At 42.8% G+C, this 23,142-nt stretch overlaps 1 protein-coding gene across 8 annotated transcripts in view; it reads right to left on the bottom strand.

Annotated features, from left to right (window-relative positions):
• The window catches only part of scn2a (sodium voltage-gated channel alpha subunit 2), a 125,901-nt gene that overhangs the window by 30,812 nt on the left and 71,947 nt on the right, over positions 1 to 23,142 (bottom strand). For all 8 annotated transcript variants that reach the window (XM_033024170.1, XM_033024166.1, XM_033024172.1 and 5 more), the window contains 4 exons: positions 14,598 to 14,718; positions 6,404 to 6,558; positions 5,525 to 5,698; positions 4,834 to 4,956 (listed from right to left, as the gene is read on the bottom strand). In XM_033024170.1, the coding sequence (XP_032880061.1) occupies positions 4,834 to 4,956; positions 5,525 to 5,698; positions 6,404 to 6,558; positions 14,598 to 14,718 (573 nt within the window). The remainder of the gene's footprint in view (positions 1 to 4,833; positions 4,957 to 5,524; positions 5,699 to 6,403; positions 6,559 to 14,597; positions 14,719 to 23,142) is intronic.

Genomic DNA, 23,142 nt, shown 5'->3' with positions numbered 1-23,142 from the left:
TCCATGTCAATGCCCTACCCCCAATACCACGTGTTCTAATTTTGCACTCTATAATCTCTTGTGTGGGACCTTGTCAAAGGCCTTTTGATAATCCAGATACACCACATCCACTGGCTCTCCCTTATCCATTCTACTTGTTACATACTCAAAAAATTCCAGAAAATTAGTCAAGCATGATTTCCCCTTCGTAAATCCATGCTGACTTCGACTGATCCCGTCACTGCTTTCCAAATGCACTGCTATAACATCTTTAATAATCAACTAAGCATCTTGAGTCGATTATTAAAGATGTAAGACTAACTGGTCTATAATACCCTGTTTTCTCTCTCCCTCCTTTCTTAAAAAGTGGAGTTACATTGGCTACCCTCCAGTCCACAGGAACTGATCCAGAGTCTAGAGAACATTGGGTACTCTGGGATGCAGACCATCAGGCCCTGGGGATTTACCTGCCTTCAATCACAACAGTTTAACTAAAGGGCTAGAGTATGCGTGTCCTGTTTTGGAGAGATCATCCCATGCCAAGAAACTAGACCCAGCGTTGAATAACACCTGCCGCTCAATCACTGGCTGCTTGAAGCCCACCAACATAAACAACCTGCACCTCCTCGCTGGCATTGCCCCTGCTGATGTGAGATGGGAAGTCGCCAGCCGAGTAGAGATGACCAAGGCCACCAGTGATGAACGCCACCTCCTCTACGGACGTGTACCCCCGGCCCAACGGCTGAAGTCCAGGAGAAGCTTTCTCAGCCATGTCCAGCCCCTAATAGCATCACGGGAAGAAACCAGACTCCAACTATGGACAAAAAGGCTTGAGAACGACCCCCCTCCTACTGACATGGGTATCCCTCCTTCTGAAGCCCTCCCTCCAGGCTCGGAAGCACCATGGTCCAGTGGAAGACGCTCAACCGCCTGAGAACAGGAACAGGGCGATCAAAAGCTGCCATGGCCAGATGGGGCTATGAAACTGGCCAAACCACCTGTGAATGTGGAGAAGAGGACCATACAATGCAGCACTGCCTTGTCTGCCCCCTACTACCCAACCGGTGCAGCCCAAAGGATCTTGCAGTGTTCAATAAAAACGCAAAGGACTGTGTAAAGGAATGGGAAACTGTCATATAACCAACCAGCTTCAAAGACACGAAAAGAAGAAGAAGAACTAAAGGGCCTGTCCCACTTCGGCGATTTTTTCGGCGACAGCCGGTGACAGTCACAGTCGTAGCAGTTCGCCAAAAAAACGGCGACTGGACCCCCCCACGACAATGTCTACGACCACCTACCACCAAGTCGACGTCAAGCTACGGCAAGCTACCGACAACTGGCAACAACCTGCGTCATCCTGTCGACAACCTACGACAGCACCTACGGCAGGAGAAGACAAGCTACGTCAAGCCCACAGTCGCTGAAAGATTTTGAATATTTCAAAATCCAGCGGCGACAAGAAAAAAGTTATGGCCCTGTCTCACGGTGCGAGTCCACCCACGAGTGATCCTGAGTTTAAAACAAATCAAACTCGTGGTAATCATGTAGAATTAACGTAGCTGGAACGTCGGGACTCGTGGACGTAACTTAGCGACACGTAACGCTAACGGCAGGTACTCGGGAAACTTGTTAACTCGTGAAAATCTTTCAACATGATGAAAGATTTCCATGCGTCAAATTTACTTTTGAAGTACAAATTTTATACTTTTAAACTCGTTGTAAGAACGTAGTAGCACGCGAGTTTACCGTAGTGATTCGTGAGTCTACCGTGGGCACTCTTTAACTCAGCGGGACAGGCAGCATCTCTGGAGAGAAGGAATGGGTGGCGGGATGACGTTTCCAAATTTCTGCTGCGTCTTTGTGGTACTCCAGCACCGTGTGTTCACTTTTTGCCAACCAGCATCTGCCCTTTCTTGTGTATGACATTATTTGTATCCGTGGCAGTTGATTGTTGCTCCCTTCAGTTTCCCAGGGGGTCGGGACGGGACAGGAGTTGGGAGGGAAAGGTGGGGGGGGGGGGGGGGGAGGGGGGGTGGGGGTGACTTAGTACGGGAGACAAGTGTAGGAGAGGTGTACTGACTGTGTGGGCAGACACTTTGGTAGTGATTGCCCATTGGGGTTCACTGTCGAGGACTTCATAATGCAAAAAGCAGTTCATAATGCAGTTGCCGCAAAAAAAGATTTTGTGTGGATCTGGAAAATCTGGGTATTGAAGGCACTTCTGGTCTGCAGTGTGCAATAGTCACCAAAATACACTGCATCTTTAGAAAGGAAAAATACAAAACATGTCAATCCCACTGGATAGGCCTTAGTCAAGGTGCTGTACAACACAGAAACAGGTCCTTCGGCCCAGCTTGGCCGTGCCGTCCAAGTTGGCGTCTTGGGGTAGTCCTGTTTGCCCGCATGTGGTCCATAGCCCTCTAAACCCTTCCCATCCATTTATCTGTCGTTAATAACCTCAAGAAAATATTAAGTCTACACGAGCCTGCTTCAGTTTCCTGGGTCCAACTCAGAGAGAAGTCTACCCCCTTTCCAGGGTTAATCGCTCCACTCATTATAATGCTCTTTGCATTATGAAGTCCTCGACAATGAACCCCATGGGCAATCACTACCAAAGTGTCTGCCCACACAGTCAGTACACTTCTCCTACACTTGTCTCCCGTACTAAGTCACCCCAACCCCCTCCTCTCCCCCCACTCCTCTCCCCCCACTCCCCTCCCCTCCCCCTACCTTTCCCTCCCAACTTCAGTCCCGTCCCGACCCCCTGGGGAACTGAAGGGAGCGACAATCAACTGCCACGGATACAAATAATGTTATTCACAAGAAAGGGCAGATGCTGGTTGACAAAAAGTGAACACACGGTGCTGGAGTACCACAAAGACGCAGCAGAAATTTGGAAACGTCATCCCGTCACCCATTCCTTCTCTCCAGAGATGCTGCCTGTCCCGCTGAGTTAAAGAGTGCCCACGGTAGACTCACGGGTCACTACGGTAAACTCACGCGCTACTACGTTCTTATAACGAGTTTAAAAGTATAACATTTTTACTTCAAGAGTAAATTTGACTCGTGGAAATCTTTCATCATGTTGAAAGATTTTCACGAGTTAACAAGTTTCCCGAGTACCTGCCGTTAGCGTTACGAGTCGCTAAGTTACGTCCACGAGTTCTGACATTCCCGCTACATTAATTCTATGTGATTACCACGAGTTTCATTGGTTTTAAACTCGGGATCACTCGTGGGTGGACTCGCACCATGAGACAGGGGTTTTACGACTCTTTGGGCGATTTGAGGAGATGTTTCACGACCATTAAGGCGTTACCCCGCGACCATGTGGCGACAGCCTAGTCGCCGGTAGTGTCTGAAAAAAGTGCCTAAGTGGTCCAGGCACTTTGCACTATTTCCTGACTAATGTGGATTTCCTTCAGTTCCTCCCTTGACATCCTTCCTGTGACTCGATGACCAGAACTACACAAAATATTCCAATTAGAATATAGATTCATATAGTCATACAGCATGGAACCAGGCCTTTCAGCCCAACCTGGCCACACTGACCAACAGGTCCCATCAACATTAGTCCCACCACTCTGCATTTAGCCCATATCCCTCTGCACCTGCTCTATCCAAGTACCTGTCCAAATGTTTCTTAAAAGTTGTGATAGTACCTGCCTCACCTACCTCCAGCTCGTTCCATATACTCAACACCCTTTGTGTAAAAAAGTTACCCCTCAGGTTCCTATTAAATCATTCCCACCTCACCTTAATCCTATGTCCTCTGGTTATTGATTCCCCTATTCTGGGCAAGAGACTATGAGTTTGCCCAATCTATTCCTCTCATGATTTTGTACAACTCCTCTCAACGACAATACTTAAGGTCCTGACCGATGAAGGCAAACATGCCGTATGCCTTCTTCAACACCCTGTCTATCTGCATCACAATTAGTGGGGAAATATGTACCTGTACTCCTAGATATGTGTACTACAACACTTTCCAGGACCCTATCATTTACTTTTTTTTTGTTTTTGTTTACTTTTAGAGATACAGCATAGAAACAGACCCTTTGGCCTACTGACCATTGATCACCGGTTCATACTAGTTCTATGTTATCCCACTTTATCATCCACTCCCGACACACTAGGGGCCAATTAACCTACAAACTTGCACGTCTTGGGGGTGGGAGAAAACTAAAGTACCCAGAGGAAACCCAGAGAGGAAGTCATAGAGAAAACATGCAAACTCCACACAGACAGAACCCGAGGTCAGGATCGCACCCGAGTCTCTGGCACTGTGAGGCAGTGGCACTACCAGCTGCACCACTGTGCCGCCTTGCTCCACAAGTCCTGACCTGGTTAAACGTACCACAATGATGATCATTTCAGTGACTTCACAGAAACTAATACAACATAGTTTGAAACTAATGCCAAAATATCTCCTAATTTTCATTACCAAAACTGCACCTTGTAATCTCGCCAAACTCTACCCAAAGTCTGATAAAATCACAGCTAGATTTATTCCTCCTGAATCCAACCCACATGCAACGTAATACAAAGGTTAGCACAACCCTTGCTAGTGTTCAAACCAAACTCTACTTCAGCCTTTCTCCAAACATCGTGAAAATTATTTGGGAACACACAAACGAAAATACCTGGCCAAATAACAGGGCATGAGAGAATTGTTTGCATTCTAATACAGGTACTCTTAAAGTATGGGTATTTCTTGAGGTGTTCAAATTCAGTTTTACTTAGGATGGGGTGTACATTGTGAAAGAGCCACTTATGTAAGTCATTCCAACGAGATTTGTTTGTACGGATCTAAATGCATCTTACATCCATGGATGTGTCGAGTTGGTATCTTACCCTCATGCCTTCAAAGCGTGACAGTGCTCTCAAAGGCCTCAAGGCTCTCAGCGTTCTGAGGGACTTAATGGCCCCAAGGTCCGAATACCCCAAGGCATTGGCTACGAGGCTCACTAAAGACACCTAGACCATAAAGAGAAAAGGAAATATCCCATGTAAGTAAAGTAATTTGTGCAACAATGTCAAGAATTATCAAGATAAGCACTCTGTAACTGCAAGCAATAACACTGAGACATTTTTTTTAATTAAAAAAAAAAAAAAAAAAATTATATTAATTTATTGAACATGTTAAAAAAATACAAACACAAATAAACTTGTAAGCAATAAAAAAAATAAAATAAAACACAAAGGAAAACAAACAAATAAGTAACTCAAATAATACAAATAATATCGTTCATGTTCAAAATGGAGATACAGGCAGATTAGTGGCAAGTAACATTTTACCATATGATTTGTCTATCTGTCCATTGTGTGTGTGTGTATATATATACACACACACACACACATACAAACGCACACACATATATGTACGCATATATGTATATATATATACACACACATATATATATATATATATAATATATATATATATATATATACACACGCACCCACACACACATACATTATACATGTATATGTGTTCGTCATAACATGGATTATCAGAAAATAAAGGGATATCTAGAATACTTACATCAACAATGAGGAAATCCAGCCAACACCATGCATTTGTGAAATACTTCACAAAGCCATACGCCACCCACTTCAACAACATTTCCAGAATGAAAATATAGGTGAAGATTTTATCTGCATATTCAAGAATTGATTTGATGTTTTTCCGCTGTTCGATATAAATATCTTCAAAAGCCTAAAAAAAGAAAATATTCCTAAAAATGCAGGCATCTTAACAAGGTGCTTTTCACATCAGATTTCATACCTTTTTTCCCACCTTTTTGCTACATCCACCAAACCACCCTCTGTTTCGGTATGCGGTACATTAGTTAGTTTAGGATTACTAGGTCTTACAACAACAATGGTGCAGCTGGTAGAGCTGCTGCCTCACAGCACAAGAGACCAAGGTTTGATCCTGACCCTGGGTGCTGTCTGTGTGGAGTTTGCACGTTTTCCCTGTGACCGCGTGGGTTTCCTCCCAGTGCTCCAGTTTCCTCCCATATCCCAAAGAGGTGCGGTTTCATAGGTTAATTGGCCCTCTGTAAATTGCCCCAAGAGTGTAGGGAGTGGGTGAGAAAGGGAATAACATGGAACTAGAATGAGCGCGTGATCGATGGTCTGCATGGACTCGGTGGGCTGAAGGGCCTGCTTCTTTGCTGTATCTTGAAACTAAACCATAACTTAATTGATATGAAGTGATTTTAATCTATTGCACAACTTACAGCTCATGCTGCCTGAGCCACCGGTTCTACTTTGGTGGATTGAACGATCAAGTTAGAAGGGGCAAGAATCCTCGATTCTCAGTAGATAGTGCACAGTTTTATTTTACTTATTTTCATAAATGCCACGTTTGTAAAATGCTAAATGTAGAAAAAAATGAGAAAGGTAAAAACGTTCTTACCAATGCCCCGCTGCTCAGAAGAATCATGAAGATAATGAATGTCTCAAACCAATTGTGTTCCACTATTTTGAAGCAAGTCTTTCGGAGGTTCCACCAAGACTTGCCAGAGCCCTCGTATATGTTGACATAGCATAATGGGAATTTTCTTACACACCCTGTGTGAAAGACGAGGATAAATGTTAACAACAGGCATTTCAGAAGTACACCAATCTCTCAATCCAATATTTTTTGTGACATTGCCTCTGAAAAGCAGCGAGTATAATCAAATACTTGTCCCACCCTAGTCATTCCTCCTTCTCCTTGCTCTCATCAGGCATAAGATACAGAAGCATGAAAGCATGCACCATCAGTCAGGAACAGCTTCTTAACCTAAACCTAAACCTACACCATTTTCTGGCACGCCGTCTGCGTGGAGTTTGCATGTTCTCCCTGTGACTGTGTGGGTTTCTTATGGGCGCGCCGATATGTGCAGATTTGTAGGTTAATTGGCCCTCTGTAAATTGCCCCTAGTACGTAGGGAGTGATGGTCGGTGTGGACTGGGTGGGCCGAAGAGCTTGTTTACATGCTGCATCTCTAAACTAAACTAAAATGGTAGGATCCCCTTGTCATAGAATATAGGGAAACCCCTGGGTAAGATAAGACCAATTCATAAGCAGGTGAGGGGAACAAACAGGGACGCGGCCGGGGGGAGTGACCGCTGTGAACAAAGAGGGACCACTGAGACTACATTGGACACTCTGTAACCTTGTCAGCACCCTATACGTGGTGATTCTTTGCATACTTTGTGTGTGGTATGCAAAACAAAGAATATCACTGTGACATGTCACACGTGATAATAAAGTATCATTCATCAGGAACAGCATTTCCGAACTCATTTGGCTCAATCAATACAACTTGTCCATATGCAAGCATGCTAATAATTCATCTAATTGATTAACCAATATAACTCATTAGCTGAGCCCCTGCACACTCCGAGTCTTCCCTTTGTCGGACCGAACGTCCAGCCTTTGATCAGACAGACAGATTGCCTCCTGTTTTTTATAACATGTCCCATTTATAACCTGAGGGAAAGGCACATTTCCAACATTTGCTTCTGCACTGCAAACACACAGTGGCAAAAAAGAACAGGCATTTCAAAAAAATAAAAGAATGCCTGCTATTCAATGTTAAAAAGTTAGCCTTATTTGCCAATATCAATGCTTAGTAGAGTGGGTGACGTATTTGAGTGTGGGGGGGGGGGGGATTTCACACATTCTAATCGTAATCCCATCACTGCCACATTAACATCTTTTTTTAATAATAGCAATCTCTAAATGAGGTTATTTCTATTTTTGAGGGATGAAACTATTTATATTTAAATAATAAGTATGGAAAAAGCGATAGAAGGCTGCTTTAAACTGTAATCTAAAATAAATGTTTTTTTTTGCATTTGAAAGCAAGGAGACATAGAGGATGTAAAGCATATGAACCATCCTAGCAACAACCAGAGAGCAGTCCTGAACTATTATCTACCTCATTGGTGACCCTCAGACCATCTTTGATTGGACTTTACTGGCTATACCTTGCACTAAACGTTATTCGTGTTATTCCTTTTATCCTGTATCTGTACACTGTGGATGGCTCATTGTGTATTATCTTTCCGCTGACTGGTTAGCACGCAACAAAAGCTTTTCACTGCACCTCGGTACACGTGACAATAAACTAAACTCAAACCTCAAAATCGTTCTTTAAAATTTAATGAATGTTTTCACTGCATTCCACCCTTCCAATGTCTAGCTACCTCCTGTAGCTAATACGCTGCTTTAGGGTCAAAGTTCCGGTTCATTCTGAAGTTGTTTCCACCTTTTTATTCATCTGATTTCCGATTATTCAGTCAAAGCAAGCACTGTAAAAGCCTCAAGGCAACGTACAAAGAAAATGGCTCCCCGAACGAGGTCTGTTCCAAATGACCAACTTATACCTCTGATGATCTAAAACTACCCAGATAATTCAGACATGCAAACACACTCCAAATATCATCCCTCAAAAGGCTGATGCGCAGAGTTCTGAAATCGGCTCTGATATCCTTGTTAGATTTACAGATATTTCAACATGGTTTGTCTTGTTGGGGATTCAGCAATCTTCTCCATTTTTGAGCAAACATTGTGCCCGCTCCTACGCTGCACTATGTCCTATGTTTACATTTTTAATACATGAAGTTCCATCTTTGCAAATGTAGACAGTATTTTAAAAAGCATTAATTTTGTTCACCGCAAGTTATTGTGAGGCACTATGCAAAATGACATGTTCTGCATTGCTCCTAAAAGTAGGTCAACTAGAATATATAAGTGGTGACATGAGCAGGCACAGCATCTTAGCTTCAAGGAATACTGAGAGCCAGCATTGTCGCCCCCTATTCTGCCGTAATCTTTGCAATTACAAATAGGCAGAATGATTAAACATTTCCCTTGATAATCAGGTAATCTATAAAAGCATTAATTGAACCATGATGTTGAATCAGATACCCAAATTTAGATTAAAAACATAATGACCATTACGCAGCTAAACAGGATGTTTTGTGTAGCAAGTTAAGGAACAGAATGATGGAACGATGTTATGAAATGCCTTTAAATTTAAAGTTACACTCCTGTGATTTTAATAGTAAACAACAGTCAAATCATCAGTAAGCTTTAATATTTCAATAACTTTTATCAATAGCTTTTCACTGAACCATGATATATGTGGCAATAATAACACAACACCAACATTGAAATATAAATTTATTGAAATATAAATTGTTTCATCCATCAAAAATAGAAAAACAACATTTAGAAAATGCTATTATTCATATTTTCTCATTTTGGCAGTGATGGGTTCACAAGATAGGAGCAGAATTATACCATTCAGCCCATTCAACAATAGCTGATCCATCTTTACCTCTCAACCCCAGTCTCCTGCCTTCTCCCCATAACCTTTAACACCCTAACTAAGTACCTGTCAATCTCCACTTTAAAAATACATATATTGCCTCGGAAAAGCCAACATAATAAAAGATTTGTCCCATCCTGGTCATTCATTCTTCTCCAGCAGAAGTAAGGAAGCTTCAAAGTGCACACCACCAGACTCAGGAACAGGTTCATCCCTTCTGTTATCTGACTGCTGAACGGTCCTTCCATAAACTAGGGTACTGTCTGATTCACCTCTACCCCATTGCGGACATTGGACTCTGTCTCTGGAACTGAAGCACTACAATGCTGAACTATCTTTTTCACTCTGTTTCTTCCCCTTTGCTTTACCTATTGTACTTGAGTTTGACTTGATGGTACTACGTATAGTATAACTGATCTGTTTGGATGGAATGCAAAACTAAGCTTTTCACCGTACCTCGGTACACGTGATAATAATACACCTAAACCTACTGTGTCAGGAATCTATTACGACTTCAATTGTAGAAGCTAGCACTGATACAACATTTTATCAATAAGAGGGGGGAAATAGAGCATGAAAGAAAGCTTGCAGGGAATATAAAAACGGACTGTAAAAGCTTCTTTAGACATGTGAAGAGGACAAGATTGGTGAAGTGATGACAAATGTAGGTCCATTACAGTCAGAAACAGGTGAAACTATAATGGGAAACAAGGAAATGGCAGAACAGTTAAACGAGTACTTTGGTTCTGTCTTCACTAAGGAAGACACAAGCAATCTACCAGAAATACTAGGGGACCGAGGAACTAGTGGGAGGCAGGAACTGAAGGGATGGATTTGTGAAGGGGAAATCATGCGTGACTAATCTTCTGGAATTTTCTGAGGACGTAACGTAGAATGGATAAGGGAGAGCCAGTGGATGTGGTGTATCTGGACTTTCAAAAAGCCTTTTACAAGGTCCCACACAAGAGATTAGTGTGCAAAATTAGAGCGCATGGTATTGGGGGTAGGGTATTGACATGGTTGGAGAACTGGTTGGCAGACAGGAATCAAAGAGTAGGAATTAACGGGTTATATTCAGAATGGCAGGCAGTGATTAGTGGGGTGCCGCAAGGCTCGATGCTGGGATCCCAGTTGTGTACAATATATATTAACGATTAGATAAGGGAATTAAATGTGACATCTCCAAGTTTGCGGATGACAGAAAGCTGGGTGGCAGTGTGAGCTGCGAAGAGGATGCTATGAGGCTGCAGGGAGACTTGGATAGGTTGGGTGAGTGGGCAGAAGCCATATAATGTGGATAAATGCACGGTTATCCACTTTGGTGGCAAGAACAGGAAGGCAGATTACTATCTGAATGGTGTCAGATTAGGAAAAGGGGAGATGCAACGTGACCTGGGTGTACATCAATCACTGAAAGTAAGCATGCAGGTACAGCAGGTAGTGAAGTAAGCTGTTGGCCTTTATTGCGATTGGATTTGAATTTAGAAGCATGGAGGTCCTACTGCAGTTGTACAGGGCCCTGGTGAGACCACGCCTGGAGTATTGTGTGCAGTTTTGCTCTCCTAATTTGAGGAAGGACATTATTGCTATTGAGGGAGTGCAGCGTTGGTTCACCACTTTAATTCCTAGGATGGCAGGACTGACATGATGACAATAAAAGACTCTTGAAATCTTTGAAACCTTTGAAAGGGTCGACTGGGCTCATATTCACTGGAATTAGAAGGATGAGAGGGCATCTTATAGAAACATATTAATTTCTTAGAGGATTGGATAGGGTAGATGCAGGAAAAATGTTCCCGATTTTGGGGGCGTCCAGAACCAGAGGTCACAGTTTAAGAATAAAGGACAGGCCATTTATGACTGACATGAGGAAAAACTTCTTGAATCTGTGGAATTCTCTGCCACAGAAGGCAGTGGAGGTCAATTCACTGGATGTTTTCAAGAAATAATTAGATTTAGCTTTCAGTGCTAAAGGAATCAAGGGATATGGGGAAAAAGCAGGATCGGGGTACTGATTTTAGATGATCAGCCATGATCATATTGAATGGCCGAATGGCCTACTCCTGCACCTATTTTTCTATGTTTCTACAAAACAGGTCAGCACGGATCAATGGCCTTTGTCCCACAATGTCCACGTCAAACATGATTCCAAGATAAACTCATCTCCTCAGCCTGCACAGGATCTGTATCCCTCCATTCCATGTGCTTATCCAAATGCCTCATATCATATGTCAGGCCCCTGTCCCATCTGTGCAGGTCTTCCCTGCCCCAGAAGAGATCCCAGTGATCTAGAAATCTAAATCCCTGACCCCTGTACCAACTCCTCAGCCACATATTCAGATCCCCTATCTCCATGTTCCTACCCTCACTTGCACAAGGTACTGGAAGCAACCCAGAGATGACCACCATAGAAGTCCTGATTTTCAGCCTCCTGCCCAGTTCTCTATACTCACGTTGCAGAATCTCCTTCTTCTTCTTACCCACGTCATTTGTGCCTACATGCACAACTACTTAGGGCTGTTCACCTTCCCTCTCGAGGATGTTCTTATCGGTCTGAGACATCTTGGCCCCTGGCACCAGGGAGGCAACACACCATCCTTGAGACTCCCCTGTCGCCACAGAATCTCCTGTCCGCACATCTGATAATGGAGTCACCCACCACTATGGCTCTGCCTGACGTCGGTCTCGTCAGTCGAGCCTCAGCACCAGGATTCGAGTCACAGACCTGTCGGCCACTCGGACTGGAAGCGTCGTCTGCCCCGACAGCTCCCAAGAGGATGTACCTGTTTTCAAGAGGCACTTCCAACGAGGTCTCCTGCACTAATTTCATCCCCTTCCTTTCCGTCTCCAACCATCGCACCTCTTCTACTCTTGGAGTGACGACCTGACTGTAGGGCCTGTCCAGGAATCTTTCGTCTTCCCGGGTGGACCGCAGGTCATCCAGCTGCTTGCTTCAGTTCTCTAACTCGGTCCTTGAGGGGCTGCATCTGGTCACAGTTCCCACAGGTGTGGTGGTGAATGACACCAGCAGTGCCCCTGACCTCCCACATCCTGCAGTAAACACTGCAGAAATATTCCTGCCATTACGTCAATAAGTTTAAATATTTAAATTAAATTAAACACACAACCGAATAAATGTTCTATGACCTCCTCACCATCAAAGCGATCTACAGGAGGTGCTGCCTCATAAAGGCAGCCAGCATCATCAAAGAACACACCACCCTGGCCGTGCTCTCATCTCACTGATACCATTGGGAAGAAAGTACAGGAACCTGAAAACTGTGACCTCTAGGTTCAAGAACAGCTTCTTTTCAGCAACCATCAGGTTCTTGAACACTGCACGACACTAATCTCAGCAACAATGATCTTCTACGGACTGTGTCTTTGGCTGTAATATGGACTACAGTTTTGCAGTAACACTGGGAGCCCGCGGGTCCCTGGTGGGAGACAGCTTTTTGGATCTTCCGCAACGGCGACTTCTCCCGCCTGAGTTGCGGGGTTGAGGATGACCTGGAGCCGGGCCTTACATCGCCCGGCGCGGCTTTAACGGCCGCGGGACTTGCTAGCGCCAGCCGGGGGGCTCCAACATCAAGACCCGGAGCGTGGCCTTGCATCGCCCGGCGCGGCCTTAATGGCCGCGGGACTTACTTACCATCGTCCGTCGGGGCTTTGACTCTGACATCAGGAGGAGAATGGGGAGTGCAGGGGAGACATAAGACTTTGCCTTTCATCACAGCGAGGAGGAGATTCGCTGTGATGGATGTTTGTGTAAATTGTGTTGTGTCTTGGTTCTTCTACGTGTGTATGACTGCAGAAACCAAATTTCGTTTGAACCTCAATGAGGTTCAAATGACAACAAATACATTGTATCATTGTATCATTGTATTGTGGTTACCTGATTTACATTGATTAAGTTATTGCATGAATGATCATTATATATTTATCTGTGTATTTTTGTGTTTACAGGCAGGTTAACCTGTAGCACATCTGTTGTCGGTTCATATGACAATTAAGCACTCTTGACTCTGCGAAGTTAATCTATTTCAAGCACACATTATTGAAGAAATAAGCAGCGCCATGTGATCTAGTTTCTCACCAAGACTGGAAAGAAAATGGGTAACAACTATATTTGGGTCATTTCACTTCATTCACAAATCCAACCAGGCACTCCACACAAAAATGTAATGGTCTTTCTCCCTCCCCTTCTCTTGACTGCCTATTATGATGCGTTCTCAACCATGATTATGTGATATTCTGCTCCCTCGTGATGCACTCCAGGCCCTGATTCTGACCGTTAGCTTCCTCATTTCTTTCCCCACCCATGACATAAGTATTGGAGCATAATTAGGCCATTCAGCCCATCACATCTACTACATCATTCAATCATGGCTGATCTATCTTTCCCTCTCAAATCCATTCTCCTGCTTTCGCCCTATACCCTCAATCTCCACTTTAAAAGTACCCAATGACTTGGCCTCCACAGCCGTCTGTGACAATGAATTCCACAGATTCGCCACCTTCTAGTTAAACTCCAGAGACTTGCACCTCTCAGTGTAAAAGAGTATAGCCTGTGCAGTAGATCCAAGGGCTCTGGTCAATTTGACATGTGTAGCAGTGATCTTCCATCCAGAGTAGTCGTTGCTTGTAGGACAGGAACCCTACAGCGCACCCATCGGTGCACACTAGAATCACTCGGTTTATCTTTTTACAGGACAGAATTTTTCCATCTGAGCAAAGTAAATGTCCAGAACACTGGAACAAATATACTTGACCCTTTTCCAATTGATGTATTGCAAACAACAGTAAAAATTAAATGAGGAAATTATTTATTTTCTATTTTATGCAAAGTCTATAAAGACACAAAAAGCTGGAGTAACACAGCAGGTCAGGCAGCATCTCAGAAGAAAATGGATAGTTTCAGCTCGGGAACCTTCTTAAGATACTGAAAAGCTGCTTGACCCTCTGAGTTACACCAGCACTTTTGTTGGAAACCAGCATCTGCAAATCTTTGTTTCTAAGTTAAAAAAAAAGGGGACACCAGGTGCTGGAGTAACTCAGTGGGTCAGGCAACATCTGTGGAGGAGATGGATTAGCAACGTTGCAGGTTGGAACCCTTCTTCAGGTCCCAACCCAAAACGTCACCTATCCATGTTCTTCAGAGATGCTGCCCGACACGATGAGTTACTCCATCACTTTGTGTCCTTCTGTGTAAACCAGATCTATGGTTTCTTGTTTGTACTGACTGTTTGGAGGTTGAGATAACCTTCGATATTATCAGCCTCGTACCTTCTGTGAAGCAAGCTTCAGGATCGGTAGATTCCTCCTGCGTTTCCTCTGGCTGCTCTCCCTCCCCAGGTGGACTGATGTCAACCGTGCTCCCTTCCGATGAGCTGCTATCAGGTAACTTCTGTCGAGGAAACCCAAATGCATGCTGTTTATTGTCAATACATCAAAGGTATCCACAGTGCTATTTTTGCAGACAAAGAGGTGCCGGTACATGTATAAACTGATCAACATTTTTTCCCCCTTCAATGTACCCAATCTTGGGGACACTTTAACTTGTAATATAATACCTGAACTCTAAGTCTAACTACGGACTTCAATGTTATACGTTGACACTAAATGTTTTATCCTGGCCTGACTTGCCCGCGTGGAATCAGGAGAGGGAAGCCGCCGAGCCCGGCCACTGCTTGCCCAGAAAACTGGGAACTGGATAGGAGAGTGGAGGGAGTTGGCCACGGGGGCGGATGATGGACAAGGGCAGGTAAGATGAACCAGGGATATCACCTTCCGTGCCCTCAAGGTTCGCTGCAGGAGGTGCTCCTGGGGCACGAAGGTTGAACGTGGCCGGGCAAGGAAAGGGACGAGGGTTCGCACTAGAATGGACAGAAGCGACGGCTGCAACGGGCCTTTGCAGCCAGCTGCAGCTGAAACTGTAAATTGGCGCCAAAACCTGGTGCATATCGGTTCAGTGGGCTGTTTCCATTCCTTCTGTACATAACCAGGGATTGTACTTATGCATGGCAATAACCTTACTGACCTGTATGCAAAAAACAAATCTCACTGTACCTTGGTACACGTGATAATTAATGAACTATTGAACAATTGAACTATTATCCTTATCGTTACACTGTGGATGGCTTGATCGTAATCATGTATAGTCTTTTCTTCGACTGGATAGCATGCAAACCAAAGCTTTTTGCTGTATCTTGGTACATGTGACAATAAACTAAACTAAAACTAAACAAATATCCCAATTAATTCACTTAGTTATCAATTAGCTAAGCACGATTAATAAACATGCATGTCACGTTAGACATGTCGGTACATTATATTGATATGTATTGTCACAAAAAAGCACTGAGCATCAATCAGCCAGGCTGGTAATAGCCTTTGTGCTGCAGGGTTTGATGTTGCTAAGACTTTTTTAAACAATTATTATATTGAAATTATGTTGAAATGACTTGCGTAAAAGCTTCTAAGCCAATGAAATTGTTTGTGGGAATGTGCATAAGCTTAACTGATATACATATCATTGTCATTACATCCGAAATAACATTTACGCCAATTCTAAAGACGGCATGAGATATTTATGAAGAATATGCATTTAATCTGACCCTCCAGTTGTAATTTTCAGTGACATGAAAATACACTTTACCATTCAGTGTGTAAGGGGTTCCAAGCTCCCGCAATTTCTGAGCGTCAGGAAGGAAGATCAATGATTAACGTTAGGATCATTGTTACACATTATTATTTTACTTTTGTTTGTTACTAAAATGGATGAACTCGGGAAGCAATACTCATGAATCAAAGTGGCACACACACACCTGTTCTGGAAATTTATAACAAGGGCACATGTCCCATGAAAGTCTTCCATTTGCATTGTATGGAAACATTAATGCTAATTAAATTGCATTACGGTTTATTTAACGACAACAACAACAAAAATATCAGTAGTGAACAAAGCTGGGTACCACTCTGAAATATGAGAATTAGTAGCTGGCCATTCCAGTTGTGTATAGTGGGATACAAGATAGTTTGCACAAATCTATCTGTTATGGCATTCATGACTGCTCTGACAAACCAACTGAAGAGAATATGATGTAAGCTGGCAACTATATGGAAGATTGCTATTTAATGATGTAAAATAAAAGCCAGGTCGGCTCAAAAATTAAAAACTAGTTAAATCGAGAGCCTTATCAATCTTGCTTCACAATAAAATGCTCCTTAAAATTAAGCCTAGAAGGATGATTCTGTTATTTTGATTTCACTAAGGACATGGATAAGAATGCTTTAAACTTTGTAAGTTACTCAACTTAAAAATAAGCTTGACAAATTTGATCCATATGCAGATTCCATCCTGCAGAATTCTCTATTTGCAACAAGTAATTTTGATTATCAATGCAACATATTCAACTCTTGTCACCTGCAATAACCATGTCTTTTTATTTTTCTGTCTCCACCATTAGTACATTATCTCTTACGCATCTCAGTTCCAAAGCTAACACCTTAGGACATGTTAAAGTTGCTGTGTTCCATGCTACTACAGCAGAAAGCAGTCTGGAAGGACGCAAGGAAGATTAAAGTTGATTATAAATTTGTCCACATAACTAACAAATCATTGGGTGTTTGTTATTTGGTAAAGTGTAGCTGTCATTGACATGTGAGAGCAAAAAAATCAGGTGCAAAAAAACAAAGTGCTGGAGGAACTACAGGGCAACACAGTGGCACAGCGGGTATAGCTGTTGCCTTATGCCCCTGTCCCATTTAGGAAACCTGAACGGAAACCTCTGGAGACCTTGCGCCCCACCCAAGGTTTCCATGCGGTTCCCGGAGGTTGCAGGTGGTTGCCGGAGGTTGCAGGTAGTGGAAGCAGGTCGGGAGACTGACAAAAACCTCCGGGAGCCTCCAGGAACCGCACGGAAACCTTGGGTGGGGCGCAAAGTCTGCAGAGGTTACCGTTCAGGATTCCTAAGTGGGACAGGGGCATTACAGTGCCAGAGACCCGGGTTCGATCCTGACTACGGGTGCTACCTGTGTGGAGTTTGCACATTTTCCATGACCACCTAGGTTTCCACTGCGGGTTTGATGATTAATTGGCCTCTGTAAATTGCCCCTAGTGTGTAGCGAGTGGATGAGAAAGTGGGATAACATGGAACTGTGAATGGGTAATCGATGATTGGCATGGACTCAGTAAGCCTGTTTCTATGCTGTGTCTCTAAACTCAGAGGGTCAGGCAGCATCTGTGGAGAGAATGGACAGACAAGTTTTGGGTTGACATCCTTCTTCACACCGATGAAGATCCGAAGAAGGATCAGTCTGAAGAAGGGTTCCAACCCAAAACATAATCTATCCATTCCCTCCACAGATGCTGCCTAACCCTCTGAGCTTAGTTTAGTTTATTTAGTTTAGAGATACAGCGAGGACACAGGCCCTTTGGCCCACTGAGTCTGCACCGACCAGCGATCCCCCACAAACTAACACTATCGTACCCACATTAGGGACAATTTACATTTATATCAAGCCAATTAACCTACAAACCTTTACATCTTTGGAGTGTGGGAGGAAACCAGAGCACCCCGAGGAACCCCACGCAGTCACAAGGAGAATGTACAAACATCTTAGAGACACCACCCGTAGTCAGAATTGAACCCTGGTATTTGGCGCTGTAAGGCTGCAACTCTATCGCTGCTCCACCATGCCACCATGGAGTTCCTCCAGCACTTTTTTTGCACAAGATTCCAGCATCTGCAGTTTCTTGTGTCTCTGCTATGAATCAGGTGCATGTTATTTACAGCCACACATTCCCAAACACAAAGAAGAATGAGAATGGGCATATTCTGAGATGGTTTATTAACATGAATTGCATTTTACAGGTTATGGACTCCACAGCACACTATGGTAACCCCTCATATTCAATCACCTATTAAAAAATATTTAGACTCTGTGAAGTTGCTCCATATAAACTTTCCACTTGCACAGGACATGGGTTTAAGGTGAGGGGAGAATAATTTAATACTATCACAACATTTAAAAGACACTTGGCCAGGTACCACGGATAGGAAAGGTTTAGAGGGACACTGGTCAAACGCAGGTAGGTGTAGTGCCGATGGGGCACGTTGGTCGGTGGGCAAGTTGGGCCGAAGGGCAGTTTCCATGTTGTATAACTCTATGACTTGCTGTGACACACAGGAGGTAGAGCTGTGTATGCCGACAAAGTAAGGTGCCCTCTCCCCCTTAACAATGTGATCTAAGTAGACTGTCTACTCTTTCAACGCTATCCCTTTGTATTTGTTTTTCTCAAAAGAATGGTGCACATGTATATACTAATCTTTTGTTAAATACATGTGCAACACATCGCTTTAAATTTTGTTCAAAATGTTGAATTAATCACATGCTCTCACATGTCAATGACAGCTACACATTACCAAATAACAAACACCCAATGATATCACCCAGTGATATTCTCAACAGGAGGTTTTTTTTGTTAAACAGCAGTCATTTGTAAAAACCTCTGTACATTTGTAGAAATTGTAGGAATTGAAATTAGAATAAGCAGAAATTGGACTTTGTCTAAGGAACTGATGCGCTACAATGCTGAGAACTGTATTCTACACTGTATGTTCCCCTTTACCTATTATACTGGAGTTTGAACTGATTGTATCTGTGGACGGTATATTTAATCTGTTTGGACAGCAAACAAAACAAAGCTTTTCACTATACCTTGGTACACTTGACAATAATAAACCTAAACCTGAACTTAAATTAGTCTTTAAGTTGCCACTGACTTCTGTATAGTAATTCAACTAAATCACTGCTGTAAAAAACTCTCTTCTTTTGACTTAAGGTGAGTGCATTTTTTAGCAGGTTAGGTCATAGACAGACTCCAAGAACACACAGAACCGCAATGTCTTTAGATTACCAGCATTGCATGCATCATTCCACCCGAGTACCACTATGTAGGGTAATCTGAAGCTCCATCTGACAAAAACATTGCAGTTTTTTTTCTTTCTGACCCATCAAGTCTTTTTTTAATTGCCTGCATCAAAAGTGCAAGATATGCAGTTGAAGTTGACATTAGCCAAATAGCGTGTTGCTTTTCTGCATCATCAGTTTTGGCCAAGTTCACCAATGTATAAATCCTATGCCAGCTTTGTGGTGGATTTGGTTCAGCTGCCCACATGTCCGTGCTGATGAGCTGTCAGTGTAACAATGCTTTTTGTTCAGCTTTGATTATGCAGAGATTTTATTTATAATTTCTTGACACACATTTTGTCCATGATCATCAGTAAAAGCAGGACATCAAACCTGCCCTGGACAGCACAGAGTGGGAGAGCTGAAACAAGACTCGCTGTTTAAGCAGAGTTTATCAAAAATGCCAAGAAGCTAATGTTGAACTTAAAGTCATCTGATGTCTAAAGCGCAGGCCCATCAGAGGAACAGAACGATTTAAAAAATTAAAAGTTATTTGCTAAAGAGAATTAATAGTTTAATGGTTTAAACTTTTATTGCAATGAGCGGTAATTATTTTTCATGTACAACAAGTGGGTCTTACAATTCTCTTCTCAATGAAAACTTGTGCGCCTGGAATAGAACTGCAATAATAACCAGATAGATTAGGCTGGAGAAATGGCAGCAGGTCAACTTTACTGGTAGCATTAACATAGGAAATGAATAAACACCTCAAAGGAACAGCACAAAATGCAACTTTAACGTTGCTACATTCATAATAACCATATAACCATATAACAATTACAGCACGGAAACAGGCCATCTCGGCCCTACAAGTCCGTGCCGAACAACTTTTTTCCCTTAGTCCCACCTGCCTGCACTCATACCATAACCCTCCATTCCCTTCTCATCCATATGCCTATCCAATTTATTTTTAAATTATACCAACGAACCTGCCGCCACCACTTCCACTGGAAGCTCATTCCACACCGCTACCACTCTCTGAGTAAAGAAGTTCCCCCTCATGTTACCCCTAAACTTCTGTCCCTTAATTCTGAAGTCATGTCCTCTTGTTTGAATCTTCCCTATTCTCAAAGGGAAAAGCTTGATCACGTCAACTCTGTCTATCCCTCTCATCATTTTAAAGACCTCTATCAAGTCCCCCCTTAACCTTCTGCGCTCCAGAGAATAAAGACCTAACTTATTCAACCTATCTCTGTAACTTAGTTGTTGAAACCCAGGCAACATTCTAGTAAATCTCCTCTGTACTCTCTCTATTTTGTTGACATCCTTCCTATAATTGGGCGACCAAAATTGTACCCCATACTCCAGATTTGGTCTCACCAATGCCTTGTACAATTTTAACATTACATCCCAGCTTCTATACTCAGTTGTTCAGTTCATTGTTTCAGAAAAAACAGCAGACTCGAAGCCCATAAGGATTTTAAAATACTTCCATGTTTGGTTTCAGAAATTTAAAAAAGACACAAAGTGTTGGGGTAATTCAGCGGGTAAGGCAGCATCCTTAGAGAACATGGAGAGGTGCAGTTTCAGGTCGGGACCTGTCCTCAGACTTCCTCAGTCTGAAGAAGGGTCCCGACCCGAAACAACACCTACCCATGTTCTCTGGGGATGCTGCCAGATCCGCTGAGTTATCCCAGCACTCTGTGAAATGTCACCTATTCATGGTCTCCAGAGATGCTGCCTGACCTGCTGATTTACCAGGAATGCTGCCAGACCCGCTGAGTTACCCCAGCACTTTGTGTCTTTTTTTTGTAAGCCAGCATTGGCTTGTTTCTACATCTTGGTTTCTGCAATATATGATTCTACATAATTTAACCTGATGAAGAAAAAAAGAACTTAGAAACTCTGTTTTCTCAGAAAATAGCACGATTGAAACTCATCATTTAAATGATTTTTAAACGTGATCATTTACTAAAAAAGTTTAATATATAGATAAAATATAAGCACTCTTTTGGTAACAAAAACACAATATTTGCAATCTTTACACCGTTGAAATATATTTAATTTCACATTTTGTTTTCCCAGCTAAGTTTATTTAACAGCTAATAATAACTGCAACATGCTTGAGCCAAATAGTTTGGGTAGATAGATGGATTTATAGATAGACATAGACTGGAGACTTGTGTGAGCTTACATTGTAAATAAAGAGAGTATACACTGTTTCTGCTTGAAAGATAATACAGGTAACACTATGATTCTATACAATAGTATGACCTCTCTTGATCCCATGTTCTGATTGTTTATGTTAGGATCCATTCTTGTTCATTTTAGGATAAGTGAATACCCAAGGTTTGACAACACGCATAAATACGGACTCAAAGTGCCAGGTGTTTGTACAATGCCACAATTTTCCTTGTGTATATTGTGAACTTTAGTGGGCTTACAATTAAATACTGCCATGTTTCTACAACTTGCATTCCACTCAGTTTCAATTATATATATTTTTCTCCCCAGCAGGTTGTAACATTAATCAATATGCCACTCTTGAAAATATAAGCTGTGCCCACCTGCATGACGAAAACAGCATTTGAGGTAACAGCTACTTCCTAAAGTAAAACACAATGCACTGGAGGAACTCTTCATCAGCCTGAAAAAGAGTCCCAACCCGTAACATCGTCTGTCCATTTCCTCCCCAGATGCTGCCTGACCCGCTGAGTTCCTCAAGCAATTTATAATGGAACCAGAGCGCTAACTGTAATGCAAAGGTTAAGAACATAGATTGGTACAGCACAGGGACACACAATTAGGCCGATAATCTGCCGTACCTTATCTGCTGGCCCATAATTAATCCATATCCCTCCACTTCCTGCATATTCATATGCCTGTCCAAAAGTCTCTTAAATAGAGCATATTGACTGGATGCATCTCGGCCTGGTTCAGCAACTCGAACGCCCAGGAAGGAAGGAGATCTACCTAGAGTGGTCGACACTTTCCAGTACATCACAAATATTGATCTCCCCACCATCAAGTAGATGAAGTGGATGTGGAGAAGATGTTTCCACTAGTGGGAGAGTCTAGGACTAGTCATAGCCACAGAATTAAAGGACGTCCTTTTATGAAGGAGATGAAGAGGAATTTCTTAGTCAGAGGGTGGTGAATCTGTAGAATTCTTTGCTACAGAAGGCTGTCAGTGGATATTTTTAAGGCAGAGAAAGGTAGATTCTTGATTAGTACAGGTGTCAGAGGTTATGGGGAGAAGGCAGGAGAATGGGGTTAGGAAGGAGAGATAGATCAGCCATTATTGAATGGTGGGGTAGACTTGATGAGCTGAATGGCCTAATTCTACTCCTATCACTTATGATCTTGTGAAATTGTGCATCAACATGCACCAAGTGCCCATGCACAGAAGCAATCATCCTTGTGAATGGTCAAATACTTTCAGTAGAGTCATAGAGCACAAAACGTGCCCAACTCCCCAGGCCAATCAAGATGACCCATCAGCACTTGTCCCACCTGCCTGCATTTGGCCCATATTCCTCTAAACATTTCCTGTCTATGTACCTGTCAAATGTCTTTGAAATGTTGTTAAAGTACCTGCCTCAATTACCTTCTCTGGCAGCTCATTCCATATTCCAACCACCTTAGTAGTTCACAAGTTCTCTGATCTTTCTCAAGATCAGTCAACAACAGGGTATTAGCTATCAGGAGAGGTTGGACAGACTTGGATTGTTTTCTCGGGAATGTCTGATGTTGAGGGGAGTCTTCTGACTTTTGTGATGCACATTCAAAGTCTATAACTTTTCCACTATCCTGAAGGCTCGCCAAGAATAGAACCGAATACACTTCAATCTCAGGCACTACTTGAAGGTTGCTGCTCCATCATTATGATGCATCACAGCTCCCTCCAAGACCGCAA

The sequence above is a fragment of the Amblyraja radiata genome, chromosome 7 (genome assembly GCF_010909765.2).
Source record: "Amblyraja radiata isolate CabotCenter1 chromosome 7, sAmbRad1.1.pri, whole genome shotgun sequence".
In the NCBI taxonomy this organism is placed as follows: domain Eukaryota; kingdom Metazoa; phylum Chordata; class Chondrichthyes; order Rajiformes; family Rajidae; genus Amblyraja; species Amblyraja radiata.
This window is presented reverse-complemented; position numbering and strand designations above follow the sequence as displayed.